This window comes from Anastrepha obliqua, chromosome 1 (genome assembly GCF_027943255.1).
Source record: "Anastrepha obliqua isolate idAnaObli1 chromosome 1, idAnaObli1_1.0, whole genome shotgun sequence".
NCBI lineage: Eukaryota > Metazoa > Arthropoda > Insecta > Diptera > Tephritidae > Anastrepha > Anastrepha obliqua.
The window spans coordinates 135796242-135808006 of record NC_072892.1 but is presented as its reverse complement, the minus strand read 5'-3'; the positions used below and the strand labels follow the sequence as shown (position 1 = coordinate 135808006).

At 37.3% G+C, this 11765-nt stretch overlaps 1 protein-coding gene across 1 annotated transcript in view; it reads right to left on the bottom strand.

The window, feature by feature from the left end:
• LOC129236264 (kinesin-like protein Klp98A) overlaps nt 1-11765 on the bottom strand; it is a 34861-nt gene continuing 23096 nt past the window's right edge. Inside the window, exons 7-14 of the mRNA XM_054870540.1 lie at nt 11233-11745; nt 10983-11156; nt 7819-7941; nt 6585-6698; nt 6330-6514; nt 5419-6254; nt 4221-4396; nt 1-589 (exon numbers count right to left, since the gene is read on the bottom strand). Coding sequence (XP_054726515.1) covers nt 347-589; nt 4221-4396; nt 5419-6254; nt 6330-6514; nt 6585-6698; nt 7819-7941; nt 10983-11156; nt 11233-11745 — 2364 coding nt within the window. The 3' untranslated portion in view covers nt 1-346. The remainder of the gene's footprint in view (nt 590-4220; nt 4397-5418; nt 6255-6329; nt 6515-6584; nt 6699-7818; nt 7942-10982; nt 11157-11232; nt 11746-11765) is intronic.

Here is an 11765-nt window from a genome sequence, read left to right as displayed (position 1 = left end):
TTTACACAAATACATTTTCTATTTCAAACAATTGCCTATTAAAACTTATATTTTACATTTGATGATAAATACAAGGTTTTTCATTTTGTATGCAGTTTTACTATACATTCTAAAATTTGATTAAGCATACTTCAGAGTTGACCTCCACCGAAATTTCACTAAGCACAATAATATAATATTTGCAAAACAGAAATCTAGGAACGTATTCGATTATTTATAGATTGATTATTTCAAAATTGAATTGCGACATATCATCACTTTGCACAGTAAACATAACTTAATAAATAGTAAAAATAAACTAAAAGGCATAATATAGGCAGGATGTAATTTAGCAGTAGAGTAATTATTATCCCGTCCCGTGCTTGCCGTTCTCGAACAAACCTTTCTTGAAAAAAGGCGAGAGCTGAGAAAGTGTAGCTCGGGTGAGGCCCGGCCCGCCGGGTCCCTCATATATAGGACACTGTGGTATTTTCGTGCAGACCACAAACAAGCGGCGCAAATAAAGCTCAAGCAGTCGTCTGCGATGTTTTGCCACCGATTCACTGTTGGAAGAGAAGATTTCTCGACGTGGAAACGGTAGAGCGCTTATCTATACGGAGAAAAAAGCGAATGAATTAGTTTTTAATTTTAATATAATATTAGTAGGGTTTGCCAACAGAAACTTGCAGCTGTCAAAATCAAAGAATTTCTCAACCACACACTTAAAAATTTAGAATAATTAACATCAAGACAATAGGTATCTTCATCAAGAAAATAATTTTTAAAAATTGTTACAAATTATCAAGTTTCGGTGTTCATGTGCCCAAGAAATCTGCAAAGTAGGGGAAAGTGAAAGAGCAAAATGACATTTCATTTTGAAGGGAAGTTGCAAGTTTTTACTGGATACATTTGTAAAGGGTGTTTTTTTTAGAGGTTAGGTTTTCAAGTTGGCACTACTTTTTTCGTAGATGGTCTTTTTGACAGCTGTCACTTGATTTATGCTCAGTTTGGTTTGCCATTTCATAATGAATAGACTTACACCTGAACAACGTTTGCAAATCGTGCAAATTTATTACGAAAATAATGGTTCGGTTCGCGCGACGCATCGAAGAAAATTTTGTTCAGCGATGAAGCTCACTTTTGGTTGAATGGGCATGTCAATAAGCAAAATTGTCGCATTTGGAGTGAACATAATCCACAAGCCATTGCTGAGACGCCGTGACATCCTCAAAAAGTCACTGTTTGGTGTGCTCTATGGGCAGAGGGAATCATTGGTCCATATTTCTTTAAAAATGAAGCCGGCCATAATGTTACAGTCAATGGAGAGCGCTATAGAGCCATGATTAATGACTTTTTCGTGCCTGAATTGGACGATGTTGATGTGGACGACCTTTGGTTCCAACAAGACGGCGCGACATGCCATACAGCCAACGCGACAATCGATTTATTGAATGAAACTTTTGGTGAGCGCATTATCTCGCGCCGGGGACCTGTGGCGTGACCTCCAAGATCGTGCGATATAACACCGCTGGACTATTTCTTGTGGGGCTATGTGAAATCGCTTGTCTACGCAGATAAGCCCGAGACGATTGACGTCTTGGAAGAGAATATTCGGTGCGTTATTGCTGACATACGGCCCCAATTGCTGCAAAAAGTGGTCGAAAATTGGGCCTCTCGGCTGGAATTTATTCGAGCCAGCCGCGGCGGCCACTTGCCCGAAATCATTTTTAATAAACATAATGGCAAACCCTTATCTTTATAATAAAGCTAAATTCTTGGCCATAACATTAAATTATATACGTTTTATTTCATCTTGAAAACCTAACCTCTAAAAAAACACCCTTTACTTGTAAGAATGTGCAAGTGAGCAAAACAGCTGATCGCTAAGTAAAAATAAACACGGACACACGCACCTTTCTGGTCTAGAATTTTGAAAAACTCAATCTTTTTTTCATGTTATGATAGTTTATATAATACTTTCAAAAATATACTAAAATATACTTGCAAATATTTATATTGAAATTCGTTGTAGTTTAGACGTTACAGTACTTTAACACGAGACCGGCTTGGAGTACGACGCCCAGGTATAAGCGCGTTAAATGTGTTTTTCTCGAAACTATTTTTTCCGAATTGGCGTTGGTAATTTCTCAAAAAGTACTGAACCGATTGATTTGAATTTTTATTATATTATATTGAGTAGACTTGTGGCTCTCGCGGGTAGCAGAATCATAATTTTATAATCAATTTTTATATTTTTTTAAGAGCGAGAACGTGAAAAAAATTATTTTTTTTTATATTTCTAATAAAATAAAAAAAAAATAATAATAATAATAAATAATTGGCGCGTACACTTCTGTTAGGTGTTTGGCCGAGCTCCTCCTCCTATTTGTGGTGTGCGTCTTGATGTTGTTCCACAAATGGAGGGACCTACAGTTTCAAGCCGACTCCGAACGGCAGATATTTTTATGAGGAGCTTTTTCATGGCAGAAATACACTCGGAGGTTTGCCATTGCCTGCCGAGGGGCGACCGCTATTAGAAAAATGTTTTTATTAATTTTGCTTTCACCGAGACTCGAACCAACGACCTCTCTGTGAATTCCGAATGGTAATCACGCACCAACCCATTCGGCTACGGCGGCCTTTCTAATAAACAGATAAAATATCTAGAAAATTTTTTTTTGTAAATCTGCTACCCACCATAGCGACATATCTCCTCATGAATAATCGAGCGAATTCTGTTTTTGTTTTTTCAGACGTACCTGATCAGTTATGCCAGTGGCATGTGTTACGTCAGGGGAAGCAATTTTTTTGTCATCAAAAAAAAAATTTTTTTTTTGTAAATAAAGAATTGATCTAATGAGTAAAAACGAATTTCAATTGATTGATTCTTCAATTTTCACGTCTCTAGACCAGAAAGGTGTCTTAAAATTTGCGAATTAAGCCAAAGTGCTAAATTAAAATTAAAATAGTGATTAAAATGGATGGAGAATGTAACAAATATGTATATTTTATATAAAATCTGTAAAGTTTGTTTAAGGGCATAAATGTATGTATATATAAAGGGTGATCAGATTGGAGGTACTTTTTTCCAATAGGGTTTTTTTGGCAGATCACGCACGACTACTGTCAAACTAAATACATAATTTTCTTCAGTATTCATTGACATTTCATCATGGAAAGACTTACGCCTCAACAACGTTTGCAAATCGTGCAATTATATTACGAAAATCGGCGCACTTTTTGATGCCGTGATGCCGGAAATTGAAGTCCGTGATCTCCACAATATTTAGTTCCATAAAGACGACGCTACTGGCCAAACAGCCAGTGAAGCAATGAATTTACCGTGTCGTCGTTTCGGTGAGCAATTTATCTATCGTCTCGGACCAGTGGATTGGCCACCAAGATCGTGTGTATGCTTTGTGGATAAACCAGCTTCGATTGAGGCATTGGAAGCCAACATTACTAAATTTATTCACGAGATACCGACCGAAGAAGTCCTCCAGCGAGTCATTCAAAATTGGTGTTTACGTATGGCCGAATTACGGCGCAGTTGCAGCCAACATTTGAAATAGATTATCTTGAAAAAATAAATCTCATGAATGGTTCTACACAAAAATTAATAAAGACTGCCCAATCAATTTGAATTTTCGTTGTTTTATTTCACTTTAAAATCCGATACCTCTAATTTGATCACCCTTTACATGCATGCATAGACGGAAGCAAGAAAATTATGAAGAAAGCTGTGATTGTCACAACAATACAATTGCTAATGAAATGTTCCTCATCTGACGATGATGAATTGGAACAAATTTTTGTGGACGAAGTAAAATCTTGCGATGCTAAGCTCGTTTTTTATTTACTTAGTTTTGCATTTTATTTGTTTAGTTTTTTTTTTAATTTAATACGAGGCAGCTCAACTGAAATAATTTTTCCTTTTGTGATTTTTCCCGCCAACAATTTAATCAGCTGTTCGTAAAACTTGCAAATTGTTACTGGTTTGCGTTCATATACTTTTTTTATATTTTTATCTCTGAGAGCGAATTCTCGAAAATTAAGTTACTGGTTAATTTTTACATGAACAAACCTAATGCCTGCAATTATGTATTATATTTTTGTTTATTTACTTTTGACGCTATTTATTTTTTTGCTTTCCACCACAAATTCTCTCATTTTCACTTTTAGCGCTGACGCTGCAAGTTTTTACTGGAAAAGATAATGAAAAAACTTATTTAAGAAATTACCTTTGCTCCGTAGCAATGCTTCATACTCAAATGTAATTCCCTAAATCTGCTGTAGCGTCTTAAGATGTTTAACTTTCCATCGGGAAGCGCGATGCGCACTTCATATTCATAGTGCGTTTGTTTTCCTGCACCGCGTATCACAAAGCTGGGTACAGTAATGAAATGCTCTGCTTCGGCTGCAAGGAAATTAAGAAAGAGGAAAATGTATGTCGAGTTTTTTTTAAACTTCATGGTTTTTTAAGCATCGCTCAGGCACTATCAGCGGCAGACAACAACTGACACTTAGACGAACATCTTACCTACATAGGAAGAACTAATTTGTCCTACTTTCACTTTTTGCCTACAACTGTTTGCATTTATGTATCATCCAAAAACATCGCCCGGAGACTGAACAAAATCAACACACAAACTACAAAATGAAGGAGGAGCTCGCCTAAAACCCAACAAAGTATATGCACGCTAGAGCCTGAGCCACCTCCCGAGTTTAACAAAGCGCGCCAGGCGTTTCTTTCTCATGCTAGCCGGTGCCAATTACAAGTGAAGCCAAGTCCTTCTTCACCTGATCTTTCCAACGCAGAGGAGGCCTTCCTCTTCCTCTGCTATCACCAGTCGGAGCGTTTGTATCCATTCGGGCGACATGACCCAACCAGCGTAGCCGCTGGATCTTTATTCGCTGCGCTATGTCTATGTCGTCGTAAAGCTCATACAGCTCATCGTTCTATCGCCTGCGATATTCGCCGTCGCCAACGTGCAAAGGTCAAAAATCTTGCGCAGAACCTTTCTCTCAAACACTTCAAGCGTCGCTTCATCGGATGTTGTCATCGTCACGCTTCTGCGCCATACGTTAAGACGAGCATGACGAGAGCTTGTAGAGTGTTAGTTTTGTTGTTCTCTTCAACTACACTGACGATATCCAAAACGAAACACAACTACAGCTACTGGATCCCCAGTACATAAACAGAGATTAAACGTCATCCATCAGGAGATTCTTACCACCTTCCTAAACTCCTGAATGCCGTCATCGGAGACCAGCACACAACGTTGCTACAGCAATAAAAAAACGCGATGGTGGCTACGGTAATGAGAGTGACCTAAATGTGCTAGTTTTCCATTCGGGTGAAGAATCATTCGATTTAGCAGAGCGATGCTTAAAAAATTTAAATTTTTTTTAAATAAAACCAAGCTGTATTTTACTTACGGAAATCTCTCATGGAAGGGCAGGAGCGTGTCATACTGGACACGTAGGTGGATTCATCCAAACAATCGTTCGGACTTAGCTCGTAGTTTACATTGTTATCGCCTCGCATGCATGTACTGCATTCATCACTTTCAGCAAAACAATCACCTACCGATTCGACCAACTCCTTTTCCATGGCAATAAGTCTACGCTGGAGTTCTTGCAGTTCTACAATCTGCTTATCCAGCTCTGCCTTGCTCACACTCATTTCAAGATTTTTCATAATCAAGGCCTTTTGGTTGGCAATTTTACGTCTCAGTGCATGCATGGAGCAATATGGGCGTGGTATATCTGAATTGCGACCCATTTCGCACGAGGAGCACGATGCGCTATCCTCATCGGATGTTCGCACACCAGCACCATTGGAAACGGAATTTCCACAGGCTAACCCGGATCCTTCACAGAACCTATTATTATTATCTTTGCCTCTACCCTGGGAGAATCCATTGTAATTAGCTTGTTGTTGCGTTGTTCTAACAGGATCCAAGTATACTCCGCTATCGCTCATTACAGCTTTTGGGGATGCTGGGTTTGGTGTTAGATTGCTATTAGTCACCTCTCCAATGTCTGATAGATTACTGTTATTTGATATACTGGAAGATATGCCCCTTTCCGTGGTACTTGTGTCGTCTAAGTCTGCTGATGTCGCCGAGAGCGTACTAAGAGGTGTAATCTGATCGTCAGCAATTGTGGGCGAACCCAGTGAAATATCCGATTGTGCTGTGTGGTAGGTATCACATGTTTCATTTGAATCATCCAAGTTGGGGGAAGTTGTTTTAGCTAAGTTCAAATTCATTCTAAAAAAGAAAAAGAAAAAAAGGTTTTAATTAAAGAGTAATGAATTTTTAAAAATAAATGCAGTTTCGCATTACTCGAGTTTTTTCTGCCGCAATGAACCTGGGTTTGCTTCATTCTGCTTGCGTTCTTGCTGTAGCTTCTCCAATTGTTGTTGTATCTGTAAAATTTTCTCATCCACTTGAGCAATTCGCTTTGTACTGACATTCAAAATGTTCTCTTTTTCCGTGATTTTCTCGTCCAGTTTACGAATCTCGTCATTCTACATTAAAAAGTGGAATATATTAGTAAAAATGGCATCGAAATAAATTAGGTAAATATGCTGTACTCACATTTCTTTTAATTGTGTCCTTAATAAATTGTGATGCAAACAGGTCTAAGGAATCCGCAACTTGTAGCAACAACTGATCCGATAAGGGGGTGAACTCTTCAATTTTAATGCCAATCTAAAAGTACCAAATTTATTTATTTCACCTTTTTTTAATGCGCATATAATAAATAAAGGGTGTTTTTTTAGAGGTTAGGTTTTCAAGTTGGCACTACTTTTTTCGTAGATGGTCTTTTTGACAGCTGTCACTTGATTTATGCTGAGTTTGGTTTGCCATTTCATAATGAATAGACCTGAACAACGTTTGCAAATCGTGCAAATTTATTACGAAAATAATGGTTCGGTTCGCGCGACGCATCGAAGAAAATTTTGTTCAGCGATGAAGCTCACTTTTGGTTGAATGGGTATGTCAATAAGCAAAATTGTCGCATTTGGAGTGAACATAATCCACAAGCCATTGCTGAGACGCCGTTACATCCTCAAAAAGTCACTGTTTGGTGTGCTCTATGGGCAGAGGGAATCATTGGTCCATATTTCTTTAAAAATGAAGCCGGCCATAATGTTACAGTCAATGGAGAGCGCTATAGAGCCATGATTAATGACTTTTTCGTGCCTGAATTGGACGATGTTGATGCCATACAGCCAACGCAACAATCGATTTATTGAAGGAAACTTTTGGTGAGCGCATTATCTCGCGCCGTGGACCTGTGGCGTGGCCTCCAAGATCGTGCGATATAACACCGCTGGACTATTTCTTGTGGGGCTATGTGAAGTCGCTTGTCTACGCAGATAAGCCCGAGACGATTGACGTCTTGGAAGAGAATATTCGGTGCGTTATTGCTGACATACGACCCCAATTGCTGCAAAAAGTGGTCGAAAATTGGGCCTCTCGGCTGGAATTTATTCGAGCCAGCCGCGGCGGCCACTTGCCCGAAATCATTTTTAAAACATAATGGCAAACCCTTATCTTTATAATAAAGCTAAATTCTTGGCCATAACATCAAATTATATACGTTTTATTTCATTTTGAAAACCTAACCTCTAAAAAAACACCCTTTATAATAATGCAGTCGCGTAAGGTCTGAGGTGTTAACGCTACAATCCTCGCTTGTAATTCTTAATCGTAACTTCAGTTTGTTTAAATGAATAAAATACAATAAAGCAATATGGGTCTTGTAGCATTCGTATGTAACTCCAGCGACTGTAAGCTTAACTTATCTTCGTATTTGAACACAAACCTCATCTAATTTGCCACAGTCTTCCAATTCTTGTAATTCTTTTGCAACATATTCAGAAAAATCTCGTTTCTTAGAATCGAGCTGAGTTTGAAATGCTGAAATTTGTCTACAGACGATATCAATCTAAAATAAAAAGAATAAATAAATAAAATAAACAATATATAAAAATAATAGGCAAGAAAAACTGAAAAAAAAAACACAAAAGTTATTTTTAAAAGTATTCGGCAAATCTCCATTCTGTTAAAAATCAAAACTCACGCAGAAGTTTAAAGGAAAATTTTACTAGAGCTATTTTTACCAGGCCAACCCCAGTAACTTCTCTAATCCTAAGGTAGCTTTTAAGGGGGAAGTCTACTGTGAATTTTTCAAAAAATCGATTTTTTTTTATTAGCTTAAAAAATACTTTGAACCCTCTTAAATAAGGTACAATATGTGTTACAGCTGGCTAAATTTTTCTTCGTTGAAATTTCGACCTTTTCCCGAAGCGCTCCAAAGCGCGTACCTGCGGCACCTGAAACTTTAAACGCATATTTCTCGAAACTAAGTTTTTGTATACGGTGTACACGATATCTCGAGTTCTGATAAATGAATCAGCTTAAAAATTTAATTATATATTCTCTGTAATAGTGTCTCTCGTCTGACATAGGATTTTTTTGATATCGTTATTTGTTAAATTGTTATAAACAATAGTAACATCAATTTTAGGCAAAAAAAAAGAGGGATAAGGGATAAAAATCGATTTTTTTGTTTTTGCATGTTATTGTAGTAAAACATTTCAAAAATACCGTGTTAAAATTTTAAGTCAATCCGAGCAAAACTTTTTAAGTTATAGAGCATAAAGCCGAACCGCCTCAAACATCTGCCGAGACGCAGCAGTTGCGCGCGTAGTCCGTTACAAACTTTAAACGCGGTTTTCTCGAACCTTTTTTTTTTTAAGTGCGTAGTCATTGGCATTTGAAAACTACTCAACCGATCCTTTTGAAATTTTGCACACATATTTTACATATAAAAAACCTCCTCCCAACGTTTTTTTTCGCCATTTTTTTTATATTACGGTGGTTTTACACCTACAAAATGGCGGCATTTTTTCGTCAAAAATCACTTTTTACTTCAAACGACTACCAAATGGCTGAAAATGAAAATAAATCGTCAAAATAAACGTTGGGGGGAAGTTTAACTCATACTTTAACTAAATTATTCGATTTTTTTGATTTCAGATGATTCTACGCTGAGATATGCTGACTACTGCAAAATGTATTTTTGAAAAGACGTCTACGTAAATGTGCTCTCATTCGCTCATTTTGCAATATTTTTACATGAAAATTTTATCAAATATTCTTGAAATGTTACTGAACCGTTTCGCTACAATAAATTCATGAAAAAGTGTTTTTTTTTAGCGTTTATCCCTTCGAGTGGTATCACAACAGACCTACGACAGGTGTAAGTGTTTCATATTGGCAGCCATCCGACCTACCTACCTAGTTTATTATGAAAATATAGTTCCCATTCTAACAAAAAGGTGGAAAATAGCTGTACGATTTTAATGTCATTCTCTGTAATAAACGTACGTTCAAATATGCAATGATTAGCAATAAATCCACAAACCCGTTCACATATGGCAGATGAGCTCAATAATTTCGTGTCCACAAAGAATAAAAGCTGAGCCCCATTTCGGGAAGTGTTCAAAAGATCATTTTTAAATTTGAAATCGTTGCATAAAATCAGAGAATTTCAACTAACCAAATATTTGTATGACCGATGTTAGCAATTTTGTAATATTTTAATCATCAATTCAAATCAGAACGAAAAACCAGTAGATTTAAGAGAAGCGAACAATGCAATCAGTTAAGCGTTTTTTTCTTTTTTGTTTCTTCTTTTTAATTCTTAAAACCTATCTCGACTTTAGCTGTTATTCCATGTGAAATATTTTAAAATCGTATCTAAAAATCCTATCGTATCACGTGTTCACATATGACAGATTAGCTGCGAAATTTACAATCAGCTCTCAAGACTGTTTTGAAAGGTTTTACCGCATAGAAATTGGTTTGGTGGAATATTTTAGTGTTCCTGGTGTGTTTAGTTGAATGAAGAAAATACAAATAAAAGGGCAGGTAATGCCCGTATTTATTGCCTGCGGTCCATCTTTTACTGACAAAGCTATCCAATAAACAAATCAGCTGTTTACCAATCCGCATAATAACCTACTACAATTTTCATCAGATTAACTGCCCTGGTAATCCCGATTAACACCGTCGTCTGTCAATACTATAAGGGACGGATAGAATTGAAAATGGGCGAAAACGGCCAATATTAAACGGTAGTTTTCAAAAACGAAAAAAACCTTACATCTCCTTTATAAATGAAGTAAAATTACTGAAATTTCATAAAAATAAAAAACCAAAAAAGGGATACGATGAACGAAAAATTTTCGAAAACTAGCGCTGCCACTCTCATGCATCTCAATAACGACTTAATAAAACTCGCCCAAAATAGTGAAAAGATTTTTAGAGATGTGCTCTTCAAAAGACCGTTATTCGGATCTGAGCGAATTGGACAGAATCAACTGATTGGTTGACGTCACTTGGGATGTGTTTACAAAAAAATTAAAATTTTGTTGCTGATATATGAAAAAAATCAACCAATGACACTTCGCTGCCGTCTGAACGATCACTGATTGGACGAGTGGGTGAATGAGTGTGTGAGTATGCGTGAAATGATTGTGCAAATTTCGGCTGGCAATAAGAATGTGTTAGTGATATACGAAAAACTGTTCACAGTTTTCGCTTATGTTGCTTCGCTGCTATCTGAACGACTGATTGGATGAGTGTGTAAATGCAAGTGAAATGATAGTGCGGAATTCGGTCGCCGAATCTCTCAAGTGACGTGGCAGCCGAAGTTCCACTCACACAAGGACTGTCACTTCAGCAGCATTCCCCATATATGTATGGGGAATGCTAATGCTGCTACAACAACAACAACAAACCTATCAAATTTCTTCGCCCCAGTTGGAACGGACTTAAATATTATCGAGTTTGGATAAAACCACACGCACTTTTTATATGTTAAGATTCTCATTTTTTATGAGTTTGTTTGATTCCTAAAATAACAGCAAGCCAAAATTATATTTTATACCGAATTTACCTGTTTTTAAATAAATGACCCACCTGCACTTTTTCATTGTTTTTCTCCCAGAGTAGCATGTCTCTTCTGGCAAGCAGCTCTTGCTCTTGGCAGCGCAATATATCTAACTTATCCATTTCCTCGATTTCTAAGCGCTTGAGCTCATCTGTCAGTTTTCGTACTTTCGATTTATACTGATCATGCATCTGCACGCGCTCCTAAAAAACCAATAAAATTATTAAGTTAAAGGGGAGAATAAATAATATATTCCATATTTGTGCTATTTATACTAACAATATTCAGCTGTTTTAAAGCATTTTCTATAGTTTCGAGTATTTTACGATTTTCATCTTGCAATTCTGGATCATCTCTAGATGTCGGCTTTGTTGGATAGTATTGACGTTCGGGCCGCTTAAACGGTGATGTGGTCATGCTACCGTTCATGGAATCCTCTTCCGAGTAGAAGCTTGAAGTTAGCAAATTTTCGCGTGATGATGTTATCAACGATAAACGAGACATATCCACTTGCGAGCGACTAAGATCTTTACGCAATTTGGCTGCTTCGGCAGGATTGTTGAAACGAAAGATATTCGTGCGACCCAGCAAGATAATGTCGCCTTGTGATATATGAGTTGGCTCATCGATAAGATGAGCATTAAGCCAACATTGTGCGCCCGGATAGGGATGTAAAGTTACGATACCCTCTTGCAAAACTATTCTGCAATGTTGCGGACGTATGCCATCGCCAATAAGTTCAATATCCTGTGTTGTATTGGAGTCCTCAGTCCCGATTAGTGTCTCGCCCTCCTATAAATACCAGAAATATT